This window comes from Giraffa tippelskirchi, chromosome 2 (genome assembly GCF_054371585.1).
Source record: "Giraffa tippelskirchi isolate mGirTip1 chromosome 2, T2T-mGirTip1v1.2.pri, whole genome shotgun sequence".
Lineage (NCBI taxonomy): Eukaryota > Metazoa > Chordata > Mammalia > Artiodactyla > Giraffidae > Giraffa > Giraffa tippelskirchi.
This window is the reverse complement of record NC_137276.1, coordinates 97,656,977-97,684,012: the sequence shown is the minus strand read 5'-3', so window position 1 is coordinate 97,684,012 and position 27,036 is coordinate 97,656,977. Positions and strand designations below refer to the sequence as shown.

The following is a 27,036-nucleotide window of genomic DNA, read 5'->3' as shown; positions in this document are numbered from 1 at the left end:
AAATAAACTACAAGAAAAATCTCTTAAGAAACACAAACATGTGGCAGCTAAACAATATACTACTAAACAACCACTGGATCATTGAAGAAATCAAAAAGGAATTTTAAAAAATACCTAGACACAAATGAAAATGAAAGAACAATGGTGAAAAACTTATGGGATATAGGAAATGCCTTTGACTTTGTGGATCACAACAACTGTGGAAAATTCTTAAGGAGACAGGAGTACCACACCACCTTATCTGCCTCCTGAGAAATCTGTATGCAGGTCAAAAAGCAAGTTAGACCTGGACATGCAAAAACAGACTGCATCCAAACTGGGAAAGGAGTACGTCAAGGCTGTATATTGTCACCCTGATTATTTAACTTAATGCAAAGCACATCATGCAAAATACTGGGCTGGATGAAGCACAAGCTAGAATCAAGATTGCCGGGAGAAATATCAATAACCTCAGATATGCAGATGAAACCATCCTTACAGCAGAAAGCAAAGAAGAACTAAGGAACCTCTTAATGAAAGTGAAAGAGGAGAATGAAAAAGCTGGCTTAAAACTCAACATTCAAAATTGAAGATCATGGCATCCAGTCCCATCACTTCATGGCAAATAGATGGGGAAACAATGGAAACAATGACAGACTTTATTTTGGGGGGCTCCAAAATCACTGTAGATGGTTACTGCAGCCATGAAATTTAAAGACACTTGCTCCTTGGAAGAAAAGCTATGACCAACTACACAGCATATTAAAAACAGAGACGCTACCTTGCCAACAAAGGTCCATCTAGTCAAAGCTATGGTTTTTCCAGTACTCAAGTATGGATATGAGAATTGGACTGTAAAGAACATTGAGCGCCAAAGAATTGATGCTTTAACCGTGGTGTTGGAAAAGACTCTTGAGAGTCCCTTGGACTGCAAGGAGATCAAACCAGTGAATCCTAAAGGAAATCAGTCCTGAATATTCATTGGAAGGACTGAAGCTGAAGTTGAAGCTCCAGTACTTTGGCTTCCTGATGCAAAGAGCTGACTCACTGGAAAAGACCCTGATGCTGGGAAAGACTGAAGGCAGGAGAAGAAGGGGATGACAGAGGATAGATGGTTGGATGGCATCATCGACATGACTTTGAGCAAACTCCAGGAGATGGTGAAGGATAGAGAAGCCTGGCATGCTGCAGTCGAGGGGGTCACAAAGAGTCAGATACAACTAAGTGAATGAAAAACAACAAAGAGGGAAGTTTACAGCAATACAATCTTACCTCAAAAAACAAGAAAAGTCTCAAATAAACAGTCTAACCTTACACTTAAAACAATTAGTGGAAGTACAAAAAAAAAAAAAAAAACTTAAGGTACTAGAAGGAAGGAAATAATAAAGATCAGAGGTGAAATAAGTGAAATTCAAACAAAGAAAACAATCTCAAAGATCAATAAAACTAAAAGCTGATTCTTTGAAAAGATAAACAAGATTGATAAACCTTTATCTAGAGGCATTAAGAAAAATATAGAGAGGACTCAAATCAGTAAAATTAGAAATGAAAAAGGAGAAGCAACAAGTGACTCCACACAAACACTGAGACTTGTAACAGACTACTATGAACAACTGTATGCCAATAAAATGGACAATCTGGCAGAAATACAATTTCTTAGAAAGGTACAGTCTCCATTGACTGAACCAGGGAGAAACAGAAAATAGGAACAGACCAATCACAAGCATTGAAATTGAAAGCATGAATAAATATCTCCCAACAAACAAAAGTCCAGGACCTGATGGCTTCACAGGTGAATTTTATCAAATATTTACTAAACAGTTAACACCTATCTACTGAAACTTCCAAAAAAGCTGTACATGATGGAAAATTTTCCAACTCATTTTATGGGGCCACCATCACTCTGACACCAAAACCAGATAAAGACCACAAAAAAAGATAAAATTATACACCAATATCACTGATGGAAATAGATGGAAAAATCCTCAACAAAATACTAGCAATCCATATCCAACAATACATTAAAAGGATCATACACCATGATCAAGTGGGATTCATCCCAGAGATGTATCGATTTTTCAACATCTGCAAATCAATCAATGTGATACAGCATATCAACAAACTGAAGAATAAAATCCATATGATCATCTCAATAGATGCAGTATTGTCGTTTGACAAAATTCAACACCCATTTATGATCCAAAAAAACTCTCCAAAAAGTGGGCATAGAAGGTCCATATCTCAACTTAATAAAGACCATATATGATAAACCCACAGCCAGCATCATACTCAACAGTGAAAAGCTGAAAGCATTACTTCTAGGTCAGGAGCAAGACAAGGATGTTCACTCTCACCATTTTTCTTATTCAACATAGTTTTGGAAATCCTAGCTATAGCTATCAGAGAAGAAAAAATGGGTAAAGGGAATCCAAATTGGGAAAGAAGTTAAAACTGTTACTGTGTGCAGTTGACATGATAGTATGCACGGAAGATCCAAAGATGCTATCAAAAAACTACTAAAAGTTCTCAATGAATCTGGTAAAGTTGCAGGTTACAAAATTAATACATAGAAGTCTGTTGCATTTCTACGGATTAACAACTACAGACCAGAAACAGTATTTAAAGAAACAATTCCATTTACAACTGCATCAAAAAGAATAAAATACATAGGAATAAATCTACCTAAGGAAGTCAAAGACCTGTACTCTGAAAACTGTAAGATTCTGATGAAAGAAATTGAAGACATAAACAGATGGAAAGATATACTATGTTCGTGGATTGGAAGAATCAATATTGTCAAAATGACTAAACTACCCAAGGTCACCTACAGATTTGATGCAATCTCTATCAAATTACCAATGGCATTATTCACAGAACTAGAAAAAAAAATCTTCAAACTTGTATGGAGACACAAAAAACTCAGAATAGCCAAAGCAATCTCGAAAAAGAAAAATGGAGATGGAGGAATCAGACCCCAAAGTCAAACTATATACTACAAAGCTACAGTCATCAAGACACTACGGTACTGGCACAAAAATAGAAATACAGACCAATGGAACAGGATAAAAAACCCAGATGTAAGCCCAAGCACCTATACGCAATTAATGTATGAAAAAGGAGGCAAGAACACACAATGTTTGAATGACAGTCTCTTTAATAAATGGTGCTGGGAAAACTGGACAGCCACATGTAAAAGAATGAAATTACATCATTCCTTAAATTCATACACAAAAATAAGCTCAAAATGGATTAGAGACCTAAATGTTAGACCGGACACTAAAAAACTCTTGGAGAAAAACAGGTAGAACACTCTCTGACATAAATCAAAGTGAAATATTGTTTAATCTACCTTCCAGAATAACGGAAATAAAAGCAAAAATAAACAAATGGGACCTCCTTAAACTCAAAAACTTGCACAGCAAAGCAAACAATAAAGAAAACAAAAAGACAACCCACAAACTGGGAGAAAATATTTGTAAATGATGTGACTGAGAAAGGATTAGTCTCAAAAATTTACAAACAGCTTATGACACTTAATAGCATCAAAACAAACAACACACTCAAAAAATGGGTACAATACCTGAAGAGACAGTTAGGACTGGACATGGAACAACAGAGTGCTTCCAAATAGGAAAAAGAGTACATCAAGGCTGTATATTGTCACCCTGCTTATTTAACTTATATGTATAGTATATCATGCAAAATACCAGGCTGGATGAAGCACAAGCTGGAATCAAGATTTCCAGGAGAAATATCAATAAACTAAGATATGCAGATGACACCACCCTTATAGCAGAAAGTCAAGAGGAACTAAAGAGTCTCTTGATGAAAGTGAAAGAGGAGAGTGAAAAAGTTGGATTCAAACTCAACATTCAAAAAACTAAGATCATGACATCCAGTCCCATCACTTCATGGCAAATAGATGGGGAAAACAGTGGAAAGAGTGGTAGGCTTTATTTTCTTGGGCTCCAAAATCACTGCAGATGGTGACTGCAGCTGTGATATTAAAAGACGCTTGCTCCTTGGAAGAAAAGCCAAGACCAACCTAGACAGCATATTAAAAAGCAGAGACATTACTTTGTCAAAAAAGGTCCGTCAAGTCAAGGTTATGGTTTTTCCAGTAGTCATGTATCGATGTGAGAGTTGGACTATAAAGAAAGCTGAGAGCCGAAGAATCGATGCTTTTGAACTGTGGTGTTGGAGAAGACTCTTGAGAGTCCCTTGGACAGCAAGGAGATCAAACCAGTCTATCATAAAGGAAATCAGTCCAGAATATTCATAGGAAGGACTGATGCTGAAGCTGAAACTCCAATACTTTCACCACCTAATGCCAAGAGCTGACTCATTTGAAAAGACACTGATGCTGGGAAAAATTGAAGAGGGGAGAAGAAGGGGACGACAGAGGATGAGATGGTTGGATGGCATCACCGACTCAACGGACATGAGTTTGAGTAAACTCCGTGAATTGGTGATGGACAGGGTGGCCTGGCGTGCCACAGTCCATGGGGGTCGCAAAGAGTCGGACATGACTGAACTGAACTGAATTGATACCCATTTGAATACAGAGTTTCAGAGAAAAGCAAGGAGAGATAAGAAAGCCTTTCTCAGCGATCAATGCAAAGAAATAGAGGAAAACAAGGAAACAAGAAAGACTATAGATCTCTTCAGGAAAATTAGAGATACCAAGGACAGTCCCAAGGCACTGTCAAAAGACCAAGGAGTAGGCCCAATTTCTGGAAATCTCCACCCCTTTCCCAATATAGTTGGAATAATCCTCCCACTACTTAGCATATTAAGTTACCCAGTCTACAATAACTAACCAGGCCACGTTTCGTAGCTGCACACGCCCTCTGGAATGGTCCACACTATATCTATGAAGTATGTTTCTCTCTGAATATGAATAAACCCACTTCTTACCCATCAGTTTGTCTCACTGAATTCTTTCAGAGATAAGACATCAACAACCTGAGCTTCATTAGGTCCTGAAACCAGGTACCATGGATTTTGGGTGGGTTAGATTTCCAGTCTTACGAGTTCAAGTCCGAACCAGGGTTTTGGCCAGGTTCCAGTCCCACCACGTGGGTTTGAGACCCAAGATGGGTTTTGGCTGCATTTGAGTCCCAGTACATGGGTTCAAGTCCCAATCCAAGATACAAGAGCTCTCCAAAAGGCCTCCATCTCAACGCTGTCAGCTACAAACCAGCACTTGCCTGTCAACTACAAACTGGTACTTCCCAAAAGCATTTGGCAGTGAGTGAACAACAACAAGGGCTTTTGTCATCTGCTTCTGTGGTGACTGGACCCTGTCTGTGCTGTTGCAGCTACTGACCTTCAATACCTCCTGAGGGGAATTCAGGGTGAAGAATGAGGCACTCTGCTCCAGGGAAACTGGTGGAACAGGTCTTCAGATAGTTAGATATTTTCAGGAACTACTTCAAGATCCCAATGCTTGCATCTTTTCACATCTAGAAAATCACTAAATCCCTTCCTGATGACATCAGCTCCTTGTGACTAGCAGAAAACCTTTTGTAAAGTAGGCACTTGATTGCACTTAAGTTCCCTTCACCAAAATCTTATATATTGACCTTTCCCCACAGCCTCTCTGGAGCAGTCTATGAGAGCTGTCTGAGGTGCTATCTCCCAGGCTCCTATATTCATTTTGCCCCAAATAAAATCTGATTTGGAACTCTCACATTGTGCATCATTTTAGTTGACAACACTAAAACCTGGTTCCACTGAACAGCCAGCAAGCTCCAGTGCTGGATGCCTCATGCCAAACAACTAGCAAAATTGGAACAGAACCCCACCCATTAGCAGACAGGCTGTGTAAACCCATACTAAATTCACAGACTCCCCAAAACACACAGTAGAGGCAGCATTGCCCATCAGAAAGAGAAGATCTAGATCCACCCAACAGAACACAGGCACCAGACCCCTCACTAGGAAGACCACACAAGGCACTGGTCCAAACCCAATCCACTGGACAGACATGCTACAAGTTAAGATGAACTATGACCCTGAAGCTTGTGGAAAGGGGACCCTAGATTCAGTAGGTTAAACAAAATGAGAAGACAGAGAAATACGCAGAAGATTAAGGAGAAAGGTAAAAACCAACAAGACCAAAAAAATGAAGAGGAAATAGGCAGTCTATCTGAGAAAGAATTCAGAGTAATGATAGTAAAGATGATCTAAAATCTGGGAAACAGAAGGAAGGCACAGATAATAGAATGGAGATCTGACAGAGAAGATACAAGAAATGTTTAACAAGAACTTAGAAGTACTAAAGAACAATCAGCGATGAATGACTCAAGAACTGAAATAAATAATACACTAGAGGGAACTAATAGCAAAATAACTGAGGCAGAAGAACAAGTAACTAAGTAGCAAGACAGAATGGTGGAAATAACTGAAGCATAGCAGAATAAATAAAAAAGAATGAAGAAGAAATAAGGACAGTTGCAGAGACCTCTGCGACAACATGAAATACACAAGCATATAAATTATAGGGGCCTCAGAAGAAGAAGAAAAAAAGAAAGGAAATGAGAGAATATTTGAGGAGATTATAATTGGAAACTTGCATAACATGGGAAATAGCCACCCAAGTACAGGATACCCAGAGAGTCTCAAACAGGATAAGCCAAATGAGAACTACAACAAGTGAAGTGAAGTGAAAGTTGCTCAGTCGTGTCCGACTCTTTGCGACCCCATGGACTGGATAGTTCCTGGAATTCTCCAGGCCAAAATACTGGAGTGGGTAGCCTTTCCCTTCTCCAGGGGATCTTCCCAACTCAGGGATCGAACCCAGGTCTCCCGCACTGTAGGCGGATTCCTTACCAGCTGAGCTACAAGGAAATACAACAAGACACATATCAATCTAACCAACAAAAATTAATACAAAGAAAAATTACTGAAAGCAGCAAGGGAAAAGCAACAGATAACATACAAAGGGATGCCAATAAGGTTAATAACTAAAGGAACTAAAAAAGTACGAAAAACTCCCAGTCAGTAGAAGGAACAGAATCATGAAAATTACAGCAGAAAGAAGTGAAGAAAACAACAGCAAAGATCAATAAAACTAAAAGCTGGTTCTTTGAGAAGATAAATGCAATTCATAAACCATTAGCTAGACTCATTAAGAAAAATGGGAGAAGACTCAAATCTATAAAATTAGCAATGAAAAAGGAGAAGTAACAATGTACAACACAGAAATACAAAGGATCATAGAGACTACTCGGAGAAGGCAATGGCACCCCACTCCAGTACTCTTACCTGGAAAATCCCATGGACGGAAGAGCCTGGTAGGCTACAGTCCATGGGGTCGCTAAGAGTCGGATACGACTGAGCGACTTCACTTTCACTTTTCCCTTTCATGCACTGGAGAAGGAAATGGCAACACACTCCAGTGTTCTTGCCTGGAGAATCCTAGGGACGGTGGAGCCTGGTGGGCTGCTGTCTATGGGGTCACACAGAGTCGGACACGACTGAAGCGACTTAGCAGCATAGAGACTACTATAAACATCTATATGCAAATAAAATGACAACCTGAAAGAAATGGGCAAATTGTTAGAGAAGTATAACTTTCCAAGACTGAACCAGGAAGAAATAGAAAATATGAATAGATCAATCACAAATACGGAAATGAAAACTGTAATCAAAAATATTCCAAAAAATAAAAGCCCTATGGCTTCACAGGAGAATTCCATCAGATGGTTAGAGCAGAGCTAACCACCTATCCTGCTCACACTCTTCCAAAAATTGAGAAGGAGGAACACTACCAAACTCATTTTACGAGGCCACCATCACCCTGATACCAAAACCGGACAATGACAACACAAAAAAAGAAAATTACAGGCCAATATCACTGATGAACATACATGCAAATATCCTCAACAAAATACTAACAAACAGAATCCAACAACACATTGAAAAGATCATACACTATGATCAAGTTGGGTTTATCCCAGGTATGAAAGGATTTTTCAATATACACAAATGAATCAATGTGATATACCATATAAACACACTGAACAATAAAAACCAAATGATCATCTCAATAGATGCAGAAAAAGCATCTGACAAAAGAAACTACCAATTGATGACAAAAACTTTTCAGAAAGTGAGCACATAGGAACCTACCTCAACATAATAAAGGCCATATATGACAAACCCACAATAAACATTATTCTCAATGGTGAAAAACTGAAAGCATTTCCTGTAAGACTGGCAACAAGACAAGTGTACACACTCTCGTCACTATTATTCAATATAGTTTTGGGAAGTTCTGGTCAAGGCAATCAGATAAGAAAAAGAAACAAACAAACAAACAAATCCAGATTGGAAAAGAAGTAAAACTGTCTCTCTTTGCAGATGACATAATACTATATACATAGAAAACCCTAAAGATGCCACCAGAATATTACTAGAGGTAATCAGTGAATTCAGTAGTCACAGAATACAAAATTAAAAAGAAGAAATCTCTTGCAATCCTGTAAACTTATAATGAAAAATCAGAAAGAGAAATTAAGAAAACAATCCCATTCATCACTGCCATAAAAAGAATAAAAAATATAGGAACAACCTTACCTACAGAGACAAAAGGCCTGTATACAGAAAACTTTAAAACACTGATGAAAGAAATCAAAGATGACACAAACAGATGGAGAGGTATACCATGTTTTTGGATGGGAATGCTATACTACCCAAAGCAATCTACAGATTCAATGCATTCGCTATCACATTACCAATGGCATGTTTCACAGAACTAGAAGAAAAAATATCACAGTTTGTATGGAAACACCAAAGACTCCAAATAGTCAAAGCAATCTTAGGAAAGAAAATGGAGCTGGAGGAATCAACCTTCCTGACTTCAGACCATACCACCAAGGAATAGTAATCAAGACAGTGTGGTACTGGCACAAAAACAGAAATACAGATCAATAGAACAAGAAAGTCCAGAGATTAACTCACACACTGATGGACACCTTATCCTTGACAAAGGAGGGAAGAATATACAATAGAGAAAAGACAGTCTCTTCTGTAAGTGGTGCTGGGAAAACTGGACAGCTATGAGTAAAAGAATGAAATTATAACACTTAACAACACTACACATAAAAATAAACTCAAAATGGATTAAAGACCAACATATAAGTTCAGAAACCATAAATTATAAAACATAGGCAGAACACTCTTTGACGTAAATCACAGCAAGATTCAGTTTGACCCACCTCCTAGAGTAATGAGAATAAAAAAAATAAACAAATGGGATCTAATTGAACTTAAAAGCTTTTGCACAGCAAAGTATAAGCAAGGTGAAAAGACAACCTTAAGAATGGGAGAAAATAACTGCAAGTGAAGCAACAAAGAAGTTCCAAAATAAACAAGCAACTCATGCAGCAAATTATCAGAAAAACAAACAACCAAATCCCATAAGGGGCAGAAGACATAAACAGGTATTTCTTCAAAGAAGACATACAGATGGCCAATAAACACATTAAAAGAAGCTCAGCACTGTTCATTATTAGAGAGATGCAAATCAAAACTACAATGAGGTACCACCTTACACCAGTCAGAATGGACATCATTCAAAAATCTACAAACAATAAATGCTGTAGAGGATGGGGAGAAAAGGGAACCTTTTTGTACTGTTGGTGGCAATGTAAACTGACACACTGACTACGGAGAACAGTATGGAGAGTCCTTAAAAACTAGGATTAAAACCACCCTCTGACTTAGCAATCTCACTATTAGGCACAAACCTGGGAAAACCATAATTTTTACACATGTACCCCAATGTTCACTGCAGGACTATGTTAACTAGCCAGGACATGGGAACCACCTAGCTGTCCATCAACATATGAACAATAAAGAAGGTGTGGTATGTATATACAATGGAATATTACTCAGCCATAAACAAACAAACGTGAGTCAGATGAACAGAGGTGGATGAAACTAAAGCCTGTTACACAGAGTGAAGTCAGAAAGAGAAAAACAATACTGTATATTAATGCACATATATGGAATCAAGATAAAACATTACTGATGAACCTATTTGCAGAGCAGGAATAGCAACACAGATGTAGAGATTGAACTTGTGGTAGAAGGAGAGGGTGGGACGAACTGACAGAGCAGCACTGACGTATACACACTACTATGTTTAAAATAGATATCTAGTGGGAAGCTGTTATATAACATATAGAGGCCAGCCAGGGTTCTGTTATGACCTAGAGGGGTGGGATGCAGTGGGGTGGGAGGGAGGTCCAGATGGAGGGGTTATATATAATTACGGCGGATATGAGTTGTTGTACAGCAGAAAACAACACAATACTGTAAAGCAATTATCCTGCAATTTAAAAACAAGACAAAATAAAATACTAATATTTAGTTTTTGGTGCAAAAACTCCTATATATCCTGGTTCCTCCCTTACCTCTTTGGAGTAGTCCCTTTGAGCTATCTCATAGGCTGTGTTTTAGGGTTAGGTCCTCAGCAAGTTCACAAAATAAAACATAATTCTCAACTTTTAGATTGTGCATTTTTTTCAGTGGACACACCCTAATGTCAACTAAGGACTTTAGTTAATAATGTATCAATACTGTTTCATCAATTTTCACAAATGTACAAGATGTTAACAGGTGAAACTGAGGGGAGAAGAGGGTATATGGGAACTGTGTAATTTTCACTTAATTTTTTTGTAAACCTCAAACTCCTATAAAAAATAAAGTCTACTTTAGAAAAAATGAAGACTATACTTACAATGATTTCTTTTAATACCTAAAGTTCAGAAATAAAAATTTTGGAAACACAAATATAAGAATTTTTTACTCATGTACACAAACTTGATGAGATGCACCAAAAACTGGAATGCCTAAAGCCAGCACTGGTCAACAGAAAGAGCCCAATTCTTCTCCACAACAATGCTTGACCACAGGTCACGCAACCAACATTTCAAAAGTTAAATTAATCAGGCTACAAATTTTTGCCCATCAGCCATATTCACCTGACCTCTCACCAGTACCAACTACCTCTTCTTCAAGCATCTCGGCAACTTTTTGCAAGGAAAATGTTTCCACAACCAGCAGGACAAAGAAAATGCTTTCCCAGAGTTCACCGAATCCCAAAGCACGGATATTTATGCTACAGGAATAAACTTATTTTTCACTGGCAAAAATGTGTTGACAGTTAATGGTTCCTTTTTTGTTTAATAAAGATGTGTCTGTGCCTAGTTATAATGATTTAAAATTCAGGCTCTGAAACCGCTATTACTTTTGCACTAACCTAAAAGCTGTGTGTCTGTCATACTTAAACCTTATTATACTGCCATATATCCTTCATATCAAGTTTGAGGTTTCCCTGATAACTCAGTTGGTAAAGAATCCTCCTGCAATACAGGAAGATGTTTCCCTGATAACTCAGTTGGTAAAGAATCCACCTGCAATGCGGGAGACCTGAGTTCAATCCCTGGGTTGGCAAGATCCCCTGCAGAAGGGAAAGGCTACATACTCCAGTATTCTGGCCTAGAGAATTCCATAGTCCATGGGGTTGCAGAGTCAGATATGACTAAGCGACTTTAATGTTTGATGAGAGTTTTTATCATGAATGAATAAATGCTGAATTCTGTCTACTGAAATGATTGTGTAATTTTATTCTTTTTATGAATGTGGTATATTAATTTATGAATGCAGAACCATCCCTGTATCCCTGTATAAAACCAACTTAATCATGGTGTATAATCCTTCTGATTGCTGAATTTTGATCATGGTGTATGATCCTTCTGATTGCTGAACTTTGATCATGGTGTATGATCCTTCTGATTGCTGAATTCTGATCTTGGTGTATGATCCTTTTGATGATTGCTCAATTTGGTTTTCTAATATTTTCTTGAGATTTCTGTAGCTATATTCATCAGAGATATTGGCTTGTATTTGGGGTGGGGGCAGTCTTTGTGCATTAGTGGCCTTACAGAATGAATTTAGGAATGTTTCCTCCTCTTCAACTTTTTGGAAACGTTTGAGAAGGACAGGTTGTAGCTATTCTTAATATGTTTGGTAGAATTCTCCTGTGAAGCCATCCAGTCCTGGACTGCCCTCGCTCTGTTCTGACATAAGACTGAGTCTGAGCTAGGTCCAAATCTCCAAGTCCTCACCCTACCTGGCAATCGCAGCCTTCACCCTAGGAGAGTATGGTGCTAGAGGAAGGGGGGCCGGAGAAAGTACCCAGTGCAAGCTAGAGTGTGCAATGGGACAGTTGCAGGAAATCAGTCAGTCTCAGGTCATTTTAAATCTGCTTCCTCCACCTTGTTCCCGAGGGGAAGCAAGTGTTTGTATACAACCATCACAAGTGGAATTTTGGTTTTGTATAGCCATATGGTAAGTCTTATTGGATTTCAAACCAGCTAAGGGGACTCATCTTCCTGGTAACAGACCCCAAATCTGGGTTGCCAAATATGTAGCTCAAATGTCTCACACCCTAGGAAGGATCCTTGAGCTTGTGATATACTCTCCTTGCTAGGGGTGCAAGTCCGGAACTGATCATTTCTCCTCTCTTCCTACTCAACTCTGTGTGAATCTTTCTTTGCAGTCTTGGTTACAGAAAGGCTGTTCTATCAGTATACAGTTTGTTTCAGTAACAGTAGCCACACATGTACTGTATTTATGAGATGTCCCTCAGGGAGAAGGGAGCTCAGCATCCTTGTACTCTGCTATTTTGATCTCTTTCAGAATTATTATATTGTTTTTATTAGCTTTGCAAACTATTCCTCTTGAAATTTCTCAACTTTCAATATTACTCTCAAATAGTGATCATACACGCTGCTGCTGCTAAGTCACCTCAGTCATGTCCGACTCTGTGAGACCCCATAGACGGCCGCCCACCAGGCGCCCCCGTCCCATACTTCACTTTAATGGCTTCACCACAAACATGCTGGCTTATATGGCTAATATTAACTGGCAGTTGTGAAAATGGGCATCTTTGTCTTGTTTGACTTCAGTGAAAAGTATTCTACTAGATTCCCTTGAGCGTGATGCTGGCTTTGGGGTTAAAAGCATTTTTTATCCTTCCATTTTTCACTTTCCAGACTTTACAAAAAAGTTATAAGAAAAGTACATGGGATTCTGAATATCCATCACCAAATTCTCAGATGTAAACATTTTACCTTTTTTATCCTTTCCCTCTTCACATATCCCTTTATTCATCAATACTCCTGTATATATTTACCCAAAGCAAAGAAAAATCTAATACAACTACAGAACAATGATCAGAAAGTTGAAATTAACAATATAATATATATGTTCTAATTCACAGAACTGATTTTGGAATTTAGTATTTGTCTCAATAATGTTCTTTGTGTCAAAAGAAAAATCTAAGACCATGTATTGCATTCAGTTCTGGAACAGTTTACTTAGTCATTTCTATTTCGTGACATGGACACTCTTACAGAGTACAGGATAGTTATTATGAAAAATGTATCTCAACTTGAGCTTGCCCAGTTTTCTCATGAGTAGTTTCAGACTCTGTACTATAGGCTAGAATAATACAAAAATGAGGCTGAATTCTTATAAGTGCCTACCATGAAGTACATGCTATCAACTGGTTCTATAGCTGTTTGCACTGTTTGCTTTCATAATTTGTTTAAGGTGGTGTCTATTAAGTTTGTACAGGTAAAGTACCATTTTATTCATAATATATATCTTGTAAGGAGACAATCTGAGGAGGTAAATATTATGTTTTTCACTTTCCCCCACTAGTTTTGGAGTATAAGCACTGAGTTCAAAATTTAGTTTGTACTTTTTACACTCTTCAGCATAAGTTATTTATGCATGATTCATCTATTCTGAGTGCATCCAAGTCTTGCATTTTCCGTCCATCTTCACTGATTTTTCTTTTTTTCACAGTATATGAAACATGAAGATAACTCCCAAAGTCAAGACTGTTCAAAAAGTATATTCCAGTAAATATCATCCCTCCACCCCAATTCCCTGTAAGTTTTCCACTCCATTTACATACACACATACCCTACAGGTAGTCAATCATTGTTCTGTGTCTTATCTTCCCTTTGTTTCTTTGTGCTCAAGTGGCCAGATACATGTGTATATTCTATTATTTCCCTTCGTTCCAATAAAAAAAAGTTGAATACTTTTATACATTCTCTTGCACTTAAATAAATGTATCCTGAAAATCTCCCTGCATTAGCCCACAGTTTTTCCTCATAATTTTTTGGCATGCCAAAAAGCTCCATTGAATAAGTTTTGCCACAGTTTATTCAATCACTGTCCTATACATTGGCATTTAGGTTGTTTCCAATATTTCACAACTACAAATAATATGTTATTGAATAACCCTGTGCATTTATTTCTGCAAAATGGAAATGTATCTTAACAGCAAAATTCTAGAAACAGTATGCTGCTGCTAAGTCGCTTCAGTCGTGTCCGACTCTTCGCGACCCCATGGACTGTAGCCTACCAGGCTCCTCTGTCCACGGGGTTTCCCAAGCAAGAGTACTGGAGTGGGGTGCCATTGCCCTCTCTGAGAAACAGTATAGCTAGGTCAAAAGATAAGAACATATGGAGTTTTGGTGAAAGTGAGAGTTGCTCAGTCGTGTCCAACTCTTTGCGACCCCATGGACTGTACAGTCCATGGAATTTTCCAGGCCATAATACTAAAGTGGGTCGCCTTTCCCTTTTCCAGGAGATCTTCCCAACCCAGGGGTCAAACCCAGGTCTCCCGCATTGCAAGCAGATTCTTTACCACCTGAGCCACAAGGGAAACCCAAGAATACCGGAGTGGGTAGCCTATGCCTTCTCCAGAAGATCTTCCCGATCCAGGAATCGAACAAGGGTCTCCTGCATTGCAGGTGGATTCTTTACCAACTGAGCTATAAGGGAGTTTTGGTAGATAATGTCAAATTTCTATCTATGAGATATGTATGCACTTTTATTCCAACAAATAATATAAGAGTGTCTGTTTCCTCACAGCCTAAAGAACAGAGATTATAACTTATAATTTTTATCAATCTGATAGATGAAAAATGGTATATTGTATAGTTGTATCTTGCAGCTGTCTTCTTTCATATGTGCTAGTAGTATCTGCTTACTACATGTTCACAGGTACTTGAATCTATTTTAGATTTTTATTATACTGAACTAATATGAGAGACAGTGAGCTTTCTCTTTTAAACATATTAAGAAAATATGCATCTCAGTCTAAAATGTTTTAAAATCTGTTTTGTTAAATGCCTTTTCAGGAACTATGAAGATAGCTGAAAGGAAAATAAGCAAGGGATATGAACAAAAAACTGAAAAAAAAGAAATAAAAATGGCTCTCAAGTCACACACGTAAGAGAAATACAAATTAAAATCATCCAAATACAAAACTTAACCATGGATCAATGACCTACATGTAAGATCTAAAACTATAAAACTATTAGAAGAAAATACGGAGGTAAGTCTTCATGCTCTTAGAATTAGCAACGGATTCATAGACTTGATACCATAAGGATGAGCAAAAGAAATGAAAAAAAAGTTGGACTTCACAAAGATTTAAAACTTTTGTCCATCAAAGGACATCTTTAATAAAGGAAGAAGACAACCTACAGTGTGGGAGTAGTTGCAAGTTATAAACAGTTCCATATTATGTATCTGATAAAAGATTTAATATCAAGAATATACAAAGAACTCTAATACAATAACTCACAGCAAAATAAAAACCATCTAATTTCAAAATAAGCACAGGACTCAAATACACATTTCTTCAAAAAAGACAAATTGCCAAAAACACAAAAAGTTGCCAAAGTCACTGTTAATAAAGAAAATGCAAATCAAACACCATAAAAAAATACCACTTCATACCCCCTAGGACATTAAAATTTTAAAACTGGAAAGTAAAAATGTTTTAGAGGATGTGGAGAAATAAGAGTCTTCATATATTTCTGGAATTTAAAATGGTGCAGCTGCTGTGAAAACAGTTTGGCAGTTCCTCAAAAACTTAAAATAGAATTACCATATGATCCAGCAATTTCACTCCCAGGTATTTATATCAAAAGAATTTTTAAAAAAGTGCTCAAATAGATACCTGATCATAAATATTCATAGTAGCAATATTCACAACAACCAAAAAGTGCAAGTCCAAGTGTCCATCAATGGATGAATGGATAAACAAATTGTAATATATACACACAATGAAATGAATTTTGTCAATATATGCTACTACTCGGAGAAATCTCAAAGATATGCTAAGTTAAAGAGATCAGACACAAAAGGTCACATACTGTACAATCTCCTTTTACATAAAATGACTAGAACATAGGACCAGAAAGCAGATTAGAGGTAGCCAAGAACTGCAGGGAAGAGGCTAATGTGAAGTGACTAGTTAATGATAAGTATTCTTCTGGGATGATAAAAAATAAGTTTTGATATCAAAAAGAGGTGGTTGTACAACAGTGTTAATGTGCTAAAAACTAATAAACCACCCACTTTAAAATGGTTAACTGTTTAAGTGAATTTCACCTCAATTAAAAAAAAATCATATGATGTATTTTTAAGTCATTCATAAGACCAATAAAAATACTTGATAAAAACACTTAGAAACAGATATTGTCATATATACTGATAGGAGTAAAAATGGACATAATTTCCGTAACAGGAAATTTGGCAATATCTAACATAATTAAAAATATAATAACCTACAGACATTCTGCCACAAAGAACAAATGAGGTACACATGAAATTACTCACTGTAAGAGCAAAAGACAACAGATAATAGTCAATGCACTGTTAACAGACAAATAGTTAAATAAATTGTACATACATAAAAAGGAATGCTTTGATGCTGGAAAAGAGGGAGAGGGAAGGAAGGAAATGGAGAGGAGGGGAGAGAGGGAAGAAAAGGAAGGGGAAGAGAGGAAGGGGAGAAATGTGAGGGAAGGGAGGGAAGGAAAGAAAGAGGAAAGGGGAGGGAAGGCAGGAAACCAAGTAAGTTCTCTATACACCATTATCTTTTGTATGAGAGGAGTGAGGAAGAAAAGAGTATACATTTCCTACTCATTCAGACAGACAGATGGATATACAACAAAGCAGTTAAGAAATAAGTAACTCTGTGGAGATAGATGGGAAGGCAAGAAGTAGTAAAGGCTTTTTGATTTACATTTCTGTTTTTTTTTTTTTGAACGATACGAACGATTTACAAAAGCAAAAAATTTTAAGACTGCCATTTGTTTTAAAATTGAAACTCATTCTAACAGGACACTTACATAGATTAGACAAGACTACATACGTAAAGCACATTACTCAGTACTTGCCTTTCCCAGTTTAAGACTGTAAAATAAACTAATCCTTCAAATAAACTAATCTCTTGCCAATCCTCACCCACCTCTATGCTCCAGGTTGCAGCCACACACTCTCTTTATGCACTAGAGTGTGCTATACTTTCTCTTCTTCTGGAATTTTTACATCAACTGTCAACTTGGACCTTTCTCTTCCACCTTAATTTACTCTTACTCAACACCTCAGTTCCAGTATCAAGTTTGTTCCTTCGAGATGCACTTTCTTACAAATATCCCCACATTCACACATACACAGAAACACACAGCCTAGGTTGAATCAGAAGCTCCTCCTTGTTATTCCTACACTACACCTTGTGGTTAGACATGGAGACTACAGATAGCGACAAGCTTGAATCTAAATCGTTAATTTGGCACTTAAAAACTGGATGATGTCCAAAAACTAACCTAAGCCCTGAATCCTTAGTTACTTCAACGTCAGAATAAAAATCCCATCTGACTAATAAAAGTGTCAAACCAATATCAAACGAGCTAATGTATGTAAGGCACACAGCTTGGCACATACACTGCCAAGCTGAAACAGTCATTTAATTGTAACCAATTTTATTATTCTCCTGGTAATGAGCAGTTCACTGAACTACTGGTATTATTTCCCTCCTTTTCTTTGCAAAACATCCTTCTTTAAAAACTCAACAGGGACTTTCTTGGTGGTCCAGTGATCAAGACTTCACACTTCCACTGTAGTAGGCAAAAGACTGGATTCCCAGCTGGAGAATTAAGATGTCACACACTGCATAGCATGGCCAAATGAATAAATAGCAAACAAACTCAAAGTAGAAAGGACATTAAAAAAAAATTAGAGCAGAAATTATTAAAAAAATAAATAAAAATTAAGCATATTCTAATAGTTACTGGGGCAGAGACTGTCTTGATAGTATATATATATATTTATTTTGGAACAATAACCTAGGTACTTTGTAAATATTTGATAAAATTCTTATGTTAATATGGTGAGTGATAACTTGATCAGAAATAAGAAAGCCATCAAGAAATCAATTTGATCAGTGACCTCAATAGATCACCTTTCTGCACTGATAAGCAAAGAATAGTGTTTACCAACTGATTTATCCCATGCAGTACAATTTAACCTGTTAATATTTATTCTAGAGAAAAAAGGTCTCTATCAGTTACCTACTAATATGATAAAAATACCTTCACTTTTCAACAAATTGTCTATGGATTCCAAATGATTGTAAACTTAAACCTGATTTTCATATTTATGTCACCTTCAAATATTTAAGCTTCAAGCACTTCACCTACAAGATGAGGATTCAAAGTAATAAATGTTAGCAACTGGCACAGTTCACAATATAGAGCACAGATACAAATAATATCAGAAAATATTAATTATAAAATCTTATGATCTAAAAAGTCTTTTCACAAACTCCTTAATTTCAAATTTCCTTCAAAGCATTAAATTATGAGTAAGATTGAATTAGGAAAAAGAGAAATATTTTTAAATAATATAATTTTACCACAAAAGATTGGTAATTAATTCCAGAATGAATTATAAAATGATTAACACAAGGTAAAGTAAATTTGAAACTGCTGGACTGACAGTCTCAATGTATATCATTTATTTCAACATTCTGTACCTCGACATCCTGAACACTGGATAAAAAAGTTGATTAAATCCAGAAGTGCAATGTCCCTGTCTTGTTTATATGATTCAATCCAGTCATCGACCACAGACTGTGGGGGGAAAAAAAAAATGAAAAAGTTTTTAATTGATATTACAGCAAATGAATTTTCGATAAATTACTGTTTTTCTATGTGTAGCTATTTAAACAAGAAAACTACTTAATTAAATCACATATGTAATATATATAAAATTATATATATAATATAAAATTAAGACCATATATAATAAAATACATTTTTTCCCAGGAATACAAGTATGATTCAATATTAGGAACTCAATTCAATTAGTCATCAATGTAAAGAAGAAAAATAAATGATTATAATACCAGATCTCAAAAGGTATCTGATAAAAATCCTGGAGCCATGCTTAATAAAAACATGTCTAGAAAAACTAGGGTTATGTGATATGTTGGTAGACAACATAAAGACAAAGGCCAAAACATATTTCTTGTAGAAACCTTAACACTTTTCAGCTCCAAGAAGAATGAGGCAAGGATGCATCACTAAGCATTTAACACATATTTTAAAAATTTTAGTTTATGCAAAAATTAGTAAAATATCAATAACAACAATTCTCCTTTTCTACTGAGTCTCTACTAATGCGATCTAAAGACTAATAAAAAATTTGACAACTGACAAAAGACAAAAGTACAAAATCAAATTTGAACATTAGCAATATTATAAAATATAATCGGATTGAGAAGGCTGCTCACAACTAAAATCATCTAAAAACAAATTGAAGGAGTATATAAATTTCAATGAAGAACATTATAAAAACACCTTTAGTTTACAGAAAATGACTTAAATGAGTTCCATATTAGAAATACTTCATGCTGCATCAAGAAAGTCTTTCCAAATTGTTAGATAAACAATGTAATTCCACTTAGCATACTACCAGGCATAACTATTGAGGGTTTTGCTGGGGGTAAAGGGGAAGCACAAGAAATAGATAAAAATTACTTTTTAAAAAGTTTTAAATAAACTTTTATTTCTGTACTTAGCTACAATTATGTATAATTAATGCAGAAATCTTAAGTTATTCCTCAATGAAAGTTTACATATACATGCACCTGTATAACCATAACCAAAATGCAAATATAAAAAACATTTCCAGAACTAAAACAGGCTGCCTCATGTTTCCTTCCAGTTAGTAATCATTCAGCAAGCAAATAACTTAATTATTATTCCTTAACAATAGATATGCTTTTGAAATTCATGTAAATACTATTGTGTTTTGTGTTTGATTTCTTTCAATGTTTTATCAGTGAGATTCAGTCATGTTACTATGTGTTATTAGTAATTCCTTGTTTGCACTGCTGGACAGTGTTTCATTGAATTAACATACTTTATCTTATAACCCAATTTACTATTGATGCACATGAGAGTTGTTTCCATTTTAGGGCTATTGTAAATAAAATTATTATGAACACAACTATACACATCTTTTCACATAAACATTTTTTTCTGCTGTATACATACCTAGTAGCAGACTTATTAACAAACAATACATATATACTGAAGTTTACTACACAATGTCATACTGTTTTCCAAAACAGGTATATTAAATTATACTTCCTCCAGCAACAAATGGTATTGATATTTGGTGCTCCACATCCTCACCAACTCTAGATCTCATCAGCCTTTTTATTTTAACCCATTCTGATTGAACATTTCTCTTCTTTAGTGATCTAAGGAGCAATCATATTTCCTTCTATGTTTAAGGGGAAGACCCTTTATTAAAAGCTGGTGTATATAACAACTTTCTCTCAACACATTAGTATCTGGTAGATTTTGTTTTTAGAGTATAAAAAAAATACAATGGTGGTGGTAGTTGCTCAGTTGTGTCTGAATCTTTGCAACCCCAGGGAATGCAGCACACCAGGCTTCCCTGTTATCCACTATCTCCAAGAGCTTATTCATGTCCATTGAGATGATGATGACATTCAATCATCTCTTCCTCTGTCGTCCCCTTCTCCTCCTGCCTTCAATCTTTCCCAGCATCAGGGTCTTTAGCAGTGAGTTGGCTCTTCCCATCAGGTGGCCAAAGTATTGGAGCTTCAGTTTCAGCATCAGTCCTTCCAATGAATATTCAGGGCTGATTTCCTTTAGGATAGACTGGTTGGATCTCCTTGCTGTTCAAGGGACTCTCAACAGTCTTCTCCAACACCACAATTCAAAAGCATCAATTCTGTGCTCAGCCTTCATTATGGTCCAACTCTCACATTCATACATTTATTTCTGTTCATTCACTCAGTCATGTCCAACTCTTTGTGACCCCATGGACTGTAGCATGCCAGGCTTCCCTGTCCTTCACCGTCTCCTGGAGCTTGCTCAAACTCATGTCCATTGAGTTGTCGGTGATGCCATCCAACCATCTTGTCCTCTGTGGTCCCCTTCTCCTCATGCCTTCAATCTTTCCTAGCATCAGGGTTTTTTTGAATGAGGCAGCACTTTTCATCAAGTGGCTAAAGTATTAGAGCTTCAGCTTTACCATCAGCCCGTCCCGAGAATATTCAGGGTTGATATCCTTTAGAATTGATCGGTTTGACCTCCTTGCAGTCCAAGAGACTCTCAAGAGTCCTCTTCAATACAACAGTTCAAAAGTTCATTCGTACATGACTACTAGAAAAACCATAGCTTTTGACCAGATGTACCTTTGCTGGAAAAGTGATGTCTCTGCTTGTTAATATGCTGTCTAGGTTGGTCACTGCTTTGCTTCCAAGGAACAAACCTCTTTTCATTTCATGGCCTGCAGTCACCATCCACAGTGATTTTGGAGACTAAGATAAACAAAATCTGCTTCCATTTTTCCCCCATCTATTTGCCATGAAGTGATGAAACCAGGTGCTATGTTAGTTTTTTCAAAGTTGAGTTTTAAGCCAGCTTTTTCACTGTCCTCTTTAACCTTCATCAAGAGCCTGTTTAGTTCCTCTTCGCTTTCTGCCATTAGGGTGGTGTCATCTGCATATCTGAGGTTACTGATATTTTTCCCAGCAATCTTGATTACAGCCTGTGCTTCATCCAGCCAGCATTTTGCATGATGTACTCTGCATATAAGTTAAATAAGCAGGTTGACAACAGATAGCCTTGAAGTACTCCTTTCCGTATTTTGAACCAGTCCATTGTTTCACGTCCAAGTCTAATGGCTGTTTCTCAACCTGCATACAGGTTTCTCAGGAGACAGGTAAGGTGGTCTGGTATTCCCATCTCTTCAAGAATTTTTCACAGTTTGTTGCGACCCACACAGTCAAAGGCTTTAGCATAATCAATGAAGCAGAAGTAGATGTTTTTCTGGAATTCCCTTGCTTTTTCTGTGATCCAACGGATGTTGGAAATTTGATCTCTGATTCCTCTGCCTTTTCTAAATCCAGCTTGTACATCTGGAAGTTATCGGTTCACGCTGATTCTGAGTATTACCTTGTGAGCATTTGAAATGAGCACAACTGTGTGGTAGTTTGAACATTCTTCGGCATTGCCCTCTTTGATTGGCATGAAAACTAACCTCTTTTAGTCCTGTAGTCACTGCTGAGTTTTCCTAATTTCATGGCATACTGAGTGCAGCACTTTGCCAACATCATCTTTTAGGATCTGAAATAGCTCAGGTAGAATTCCATCACCTCTACTAGTTTTAGTTGTACTAATTCCTCCTAAGGCCCACATGACTTCACATTCCAGAATGTCTGGTCTAGGTGAGTGATCACACTATCGTGGTTATCTGAGTCATTGAAGTCTTTTTTGTACAGTTCCTCTGCATATTCTTGCCACCTCTTCTTAACATCTTCTGCTTCTGTTAGGTCCATACTGCTTCTGTCCTTTATTGTGCCCATTTTTGCATGAAATGTTCTCTTGGTATCTCCAGTTTTTTTTGAAGAGATCTCTAGTCTTTCTCATTCTACTGTTTTCCTCTATATCTTTGCATCATTCACTTAAGAAGGCTTTCTTATCTCTCCTTGCTATTCTCTGGAACTCTGCATTCAGTTAGGTATATCTTTCCCTTTCTCCTTTGCCTTTCACTTGGTCTTGTTTTCTCAGCTCATTTTAAGGCCTCTGCAGACAACCATTTTGCCTTGTTGCATTTCTTTTTCTTGGATGGTAGTAGAGGGTAAAAAGAAAATGAGTAAAATGAACAGCTTATTATCTATTCAAGGTTCAGCTCTGTTGCATATTGTGTTTGGGTCTGTTGGCTAAGCATGGTGGTAAGGCCTAAGAATGGATAAAGCAGGTCAACAGTGACTTTGAGACTCAGGAGTAAAGTAGAAATGCTTTGTAACCCAGGTAACAAAGTATGGCACAAAGAACAGAGGAGGCCATTTCCCCACTTCTACATGGGACCCGGCATTGTGAATGCACTCAATACTGTGACTAAATTTCTTTAGCTCCCAGCGTATAATACAAATATAAATTTATAATCCCACCAGTTATATATGAAGAGCCCAAAACATTCTGAATAAGTAACACTAGTGAGGAGGGACTTGCATTAGAATATTAAAAAATACAAGAATACTGAAAACAATGTATATTGAAAGCAATATAGGACAAGAAAAGTCATATAAGACAGCAGAGCACAGAAATAGATACAGGTATATTTAAAACTTAAGCTATAATAGAGGAGATATTTCAATTTTAGATGGAAAAAAGAGTGGTTCATTTAATAAATGATATTGATATAATTGATATTCATCTGGAAGGAAACAAAGTTATACATTTTAAAAGTTATCAGAGTGTAGGGACCAAAGAATCTAAACAGTTAACTCCAGAAAGATAAGCCTTTTAGACTGGCAGACTGATAACTGTTAGAGACATTCCCAAGTATGGACACAAGCAGGTGGATGATACAACTTGTCATAATTTACAGAGCTTTGGCTGATAGGTGAAGAGGATAAAGTAAAAAACTTCATAAGGCACATCAAAACTAAATAGCTGGCAACATTTAATAAAGAGGAAAAAAAACCCACAGGGTACATACATGAGATAAAAGGATAAGATATATGGCACACTTCTCATAGAAAATAATAAAAGCCAGTGAATAATGGAATGATATGTTTAAAGAAAGAAAGAAAAATTACCTATTGGTTGGGATAAAACCCAGCTTCTCCATCATCCCACAAAAATCAATTGTCTGGAGCTTCCCTGGTGGTCTAGTGGTTAAGAGTTCTCCTGCCAAAGCAGGGGACATGGATTCCATCCCAGGCTGAGGAACAAAGATTCCATATGCTGCGGAGCAACTAAGCCCATATGCTGCAATTACAGAGCCCATGCTCTACAACAAGAAAAACTACTGCAATGAGAAGCACACGCACCCCAATGAAAAGTGGCCCCTGCTTGCTGCAACTAGAGAAAGTCCTCATGCAGCAAGGAAGACCTAGTGCAGCCATATATAAATAACTAAATCTTCAAAAAAAAAAAAAAAAAAAATGACTGAACAGCTATCCAAGAATAAAAAAGATCCAGGAGATCTCTATAGTCCACTTATGAAGTTTTAAGAACAACAAAACTGAGAACATTCACATTAGAAGAAAAGGAAGGTTAACTTCATTTTGCCTGCATCATCCCATCCCCCAAACTGGCACCCTTCAGTGCTAAGAAGAAATTTTTCACAGTTAAAAAGAATTCTTCTTGCCAAGAAAAGGAGTGTGGGGTGACTGACCAGCTTCCCTAGCTTCACAGTGCATTGTACAGAGGTTCTGCTTTGGTTTCATCCCACCAAGCCCAGCAATCTGAGATGTTACTGACCCAGCTATGAACAAGGAATAAAAGCAGAAGCAATATTATTAACAGAGAAGCAGCCAGAGGCATCACAGTTCACAGAGAACGGCTCTTCAGACAAACTCAGCAAATTTCACCAATGAGAAAGCCAAAGGCCAGCATAGTCACTGTACACCCCTACAGATCTTGCCAGCTTTTTCCCCACAGGTATTTGTGTTTGTGTTCACTGATGCCAGCCACCTGAGTCCCTCTCTGTACCCTTCTCCCGCCAATACTGAACCTACACTGTAGCCACTATGGTGGCTACTATATAAATAAGGATATTTTATATTTATATTTTATAAACATATAAAATAAAGAAATAAACACACAAACACAATGGGGGGAGGAGATTATAATATGTTATAGCTCTCTATAGCTGTGAGAGTTTAAGATGCCAGCCCCCTGAATCTCTACCCACCAAGGAGCCAGAGAGCCACACATGCAGCCAACTGGGGCTGTTGCAGCTGCACAAATGCAAAATACTATCCTAACACCACCTACCCACACTAAACCAGACCACTGTGTTCATGCTCAGGGATTGTCCCTCCAACTGTGCACTACCAGACTGACATCCATCACTGGCCTCCACTGCAGTGAGCATGCACAGAAGGGATGGGAGGGATATGCAGCCACCAGTGAGAGCACCTACAACGAAGGCACCCCATAGCTTCTTGTGGGCCCAGATAAGGCTCTGCCTCCTGTCACTGGCCAGTACCAACATGTCCACCTATATTTAGCCACTCCAAGCTGTGCACTGCACAACCCGGCCCAATAACCTCTGCCAGCCTTCAAAGCAGTGTGCACATGTGGGCGGAGTGTGTGCAACCACAGGAGATGACACTGATGGCCAGGGACTCCAGTTTAGCCAATGAGACCATAGTTAGCACCAATCCTTATTGTCTGCAGTGGCCCTCATCACTGTATGTATGCCTGCAACTGGCCTCTACAACAGCCTGCCTTGGTTCCTAGCTGATAAATCACAGTGAAGGCACTGCTTAGAACTACTACAAGGTTCCTCTCAGTGCTGAGCAAGAACCACACAGTTGTCAATCATGTGTAGCCCAATGGCCTGAGCTAAATATACATCATGCCCACAGGGATCCAAGCTACCACATGATCCCCACATTGTCACCCTGCATCACTATACCAAGGCTCACAGCATGTTCTAGTGTACTCTCACTCACAGGTGAAAGGCTGACCCTTATCAAATTCAGTCTATAAATTCTGGAAGAGGTTAACTGCTTCTTCAAATGAACAGACATGAAAACAAAGCAACTGGGATTATGAAGAATTAGGGAAATATATCTCTACCAAAGAACATAGTAAGCCTACAGTAACTGGCCGATCCAGGAGATCTTTGCCTGACAAGGAGATTCAACATAATTACTCTGCAGATGGTCAGAGAGCTGTAAGAGAACACAGATGAACAACTAATGTATCAGGAAAAAAAAAATACAAGAACAAAATGAGTTCAACAAAGAAACAAAAAACAAAAGAACCAAACAAATTTTGAAACTGAAGGATACAATGACTATATCGAAGAATTCAACACAGAATATATTAAAGAGATATACTTTTATTGGTATAAATAAATAGAAATTGGTTATCCATTACTGTATCTTTTGATTACAGACCTTGCTACATTCACATTTAAAGTAATTATTGATATGTATGTGTGTACTGCAACCTTATTAACTGCTTTCAGCTGCTTTTGTAGTTCCTCTCTATTGCTTTCTCCTTCTCTTGGGAAAAATGAAAATGGAAATATAGCATACCAAAATTTATGGGATACAGCAAAAGCAGTTCTAAGAAGGAAGTTCACTGCGATCAACACCCATCTCGAGAGACAAGAAGAATCTCAAATTAACAACCTAAGTTTATACTTCAAGAAACTTGAAGGAACTAAGCTCAAAATTAGTGGAGAGGCAGAAATATAATAATAAAGATTCAAGCAGAAATTAAGAACTGGTTCTCTGAAAAAGTAAACAAAACTGACAAACCTTTATCTAGACTCAACAAGAAAAAAAGAAGACTGAAATAAACAAACTCAGAAATAAAGAGGTATTACAGTTGAGTCCACAAAAATGCAAGGATGATGAAAGACTACTGTGAACAATCATAGGCCAACAAATTAGAGAACCTAGGGAAAAAATTACTAAATTTCAGGACTTCCCCAGAAGTACAGTGGTTAAGATTCTGCCCTCCAACAAAGGGGGTGTGGGTTCAATCCCTGGTCAGGGAACTAAGATCCCACATGCTGCAGGGTGGGACCAAATATTTAAATAAATAATTAAACCTGATTTTAAAAAATGAGTAATTCCTAGAAACATACAACCTA

At 37.3% G+C, this 27,036-nt stretch overlaps 1 protein-coding gene across 8 annotated transcripts in view; it reads right to left on the bottom strand.

Annotated features, from left to right (window-relative positions):
* The window catches only part of STAG1 (STAG1 cohesin complex component), a 483,951-nt gene that overhangs the window by 249,978 nt on the left and 206,937 nt on the right, over window positions 1-27,036 (bottom strand). For all 8 annotated transcript variants that reach the window (XM_081569675.1, XM_081569672.1, XM_081569671.1 and 5 more), the window contains one exon: window positions 18,905-19,001. In XM_081569675.1, the coding sequence (XP_081425801.1) occupies window positions 18,905-19,001 (97 nt within the window). The remainder of the gene's footprint in view (window positions 1-18,904; window positions 19,002-27,036) is intronic.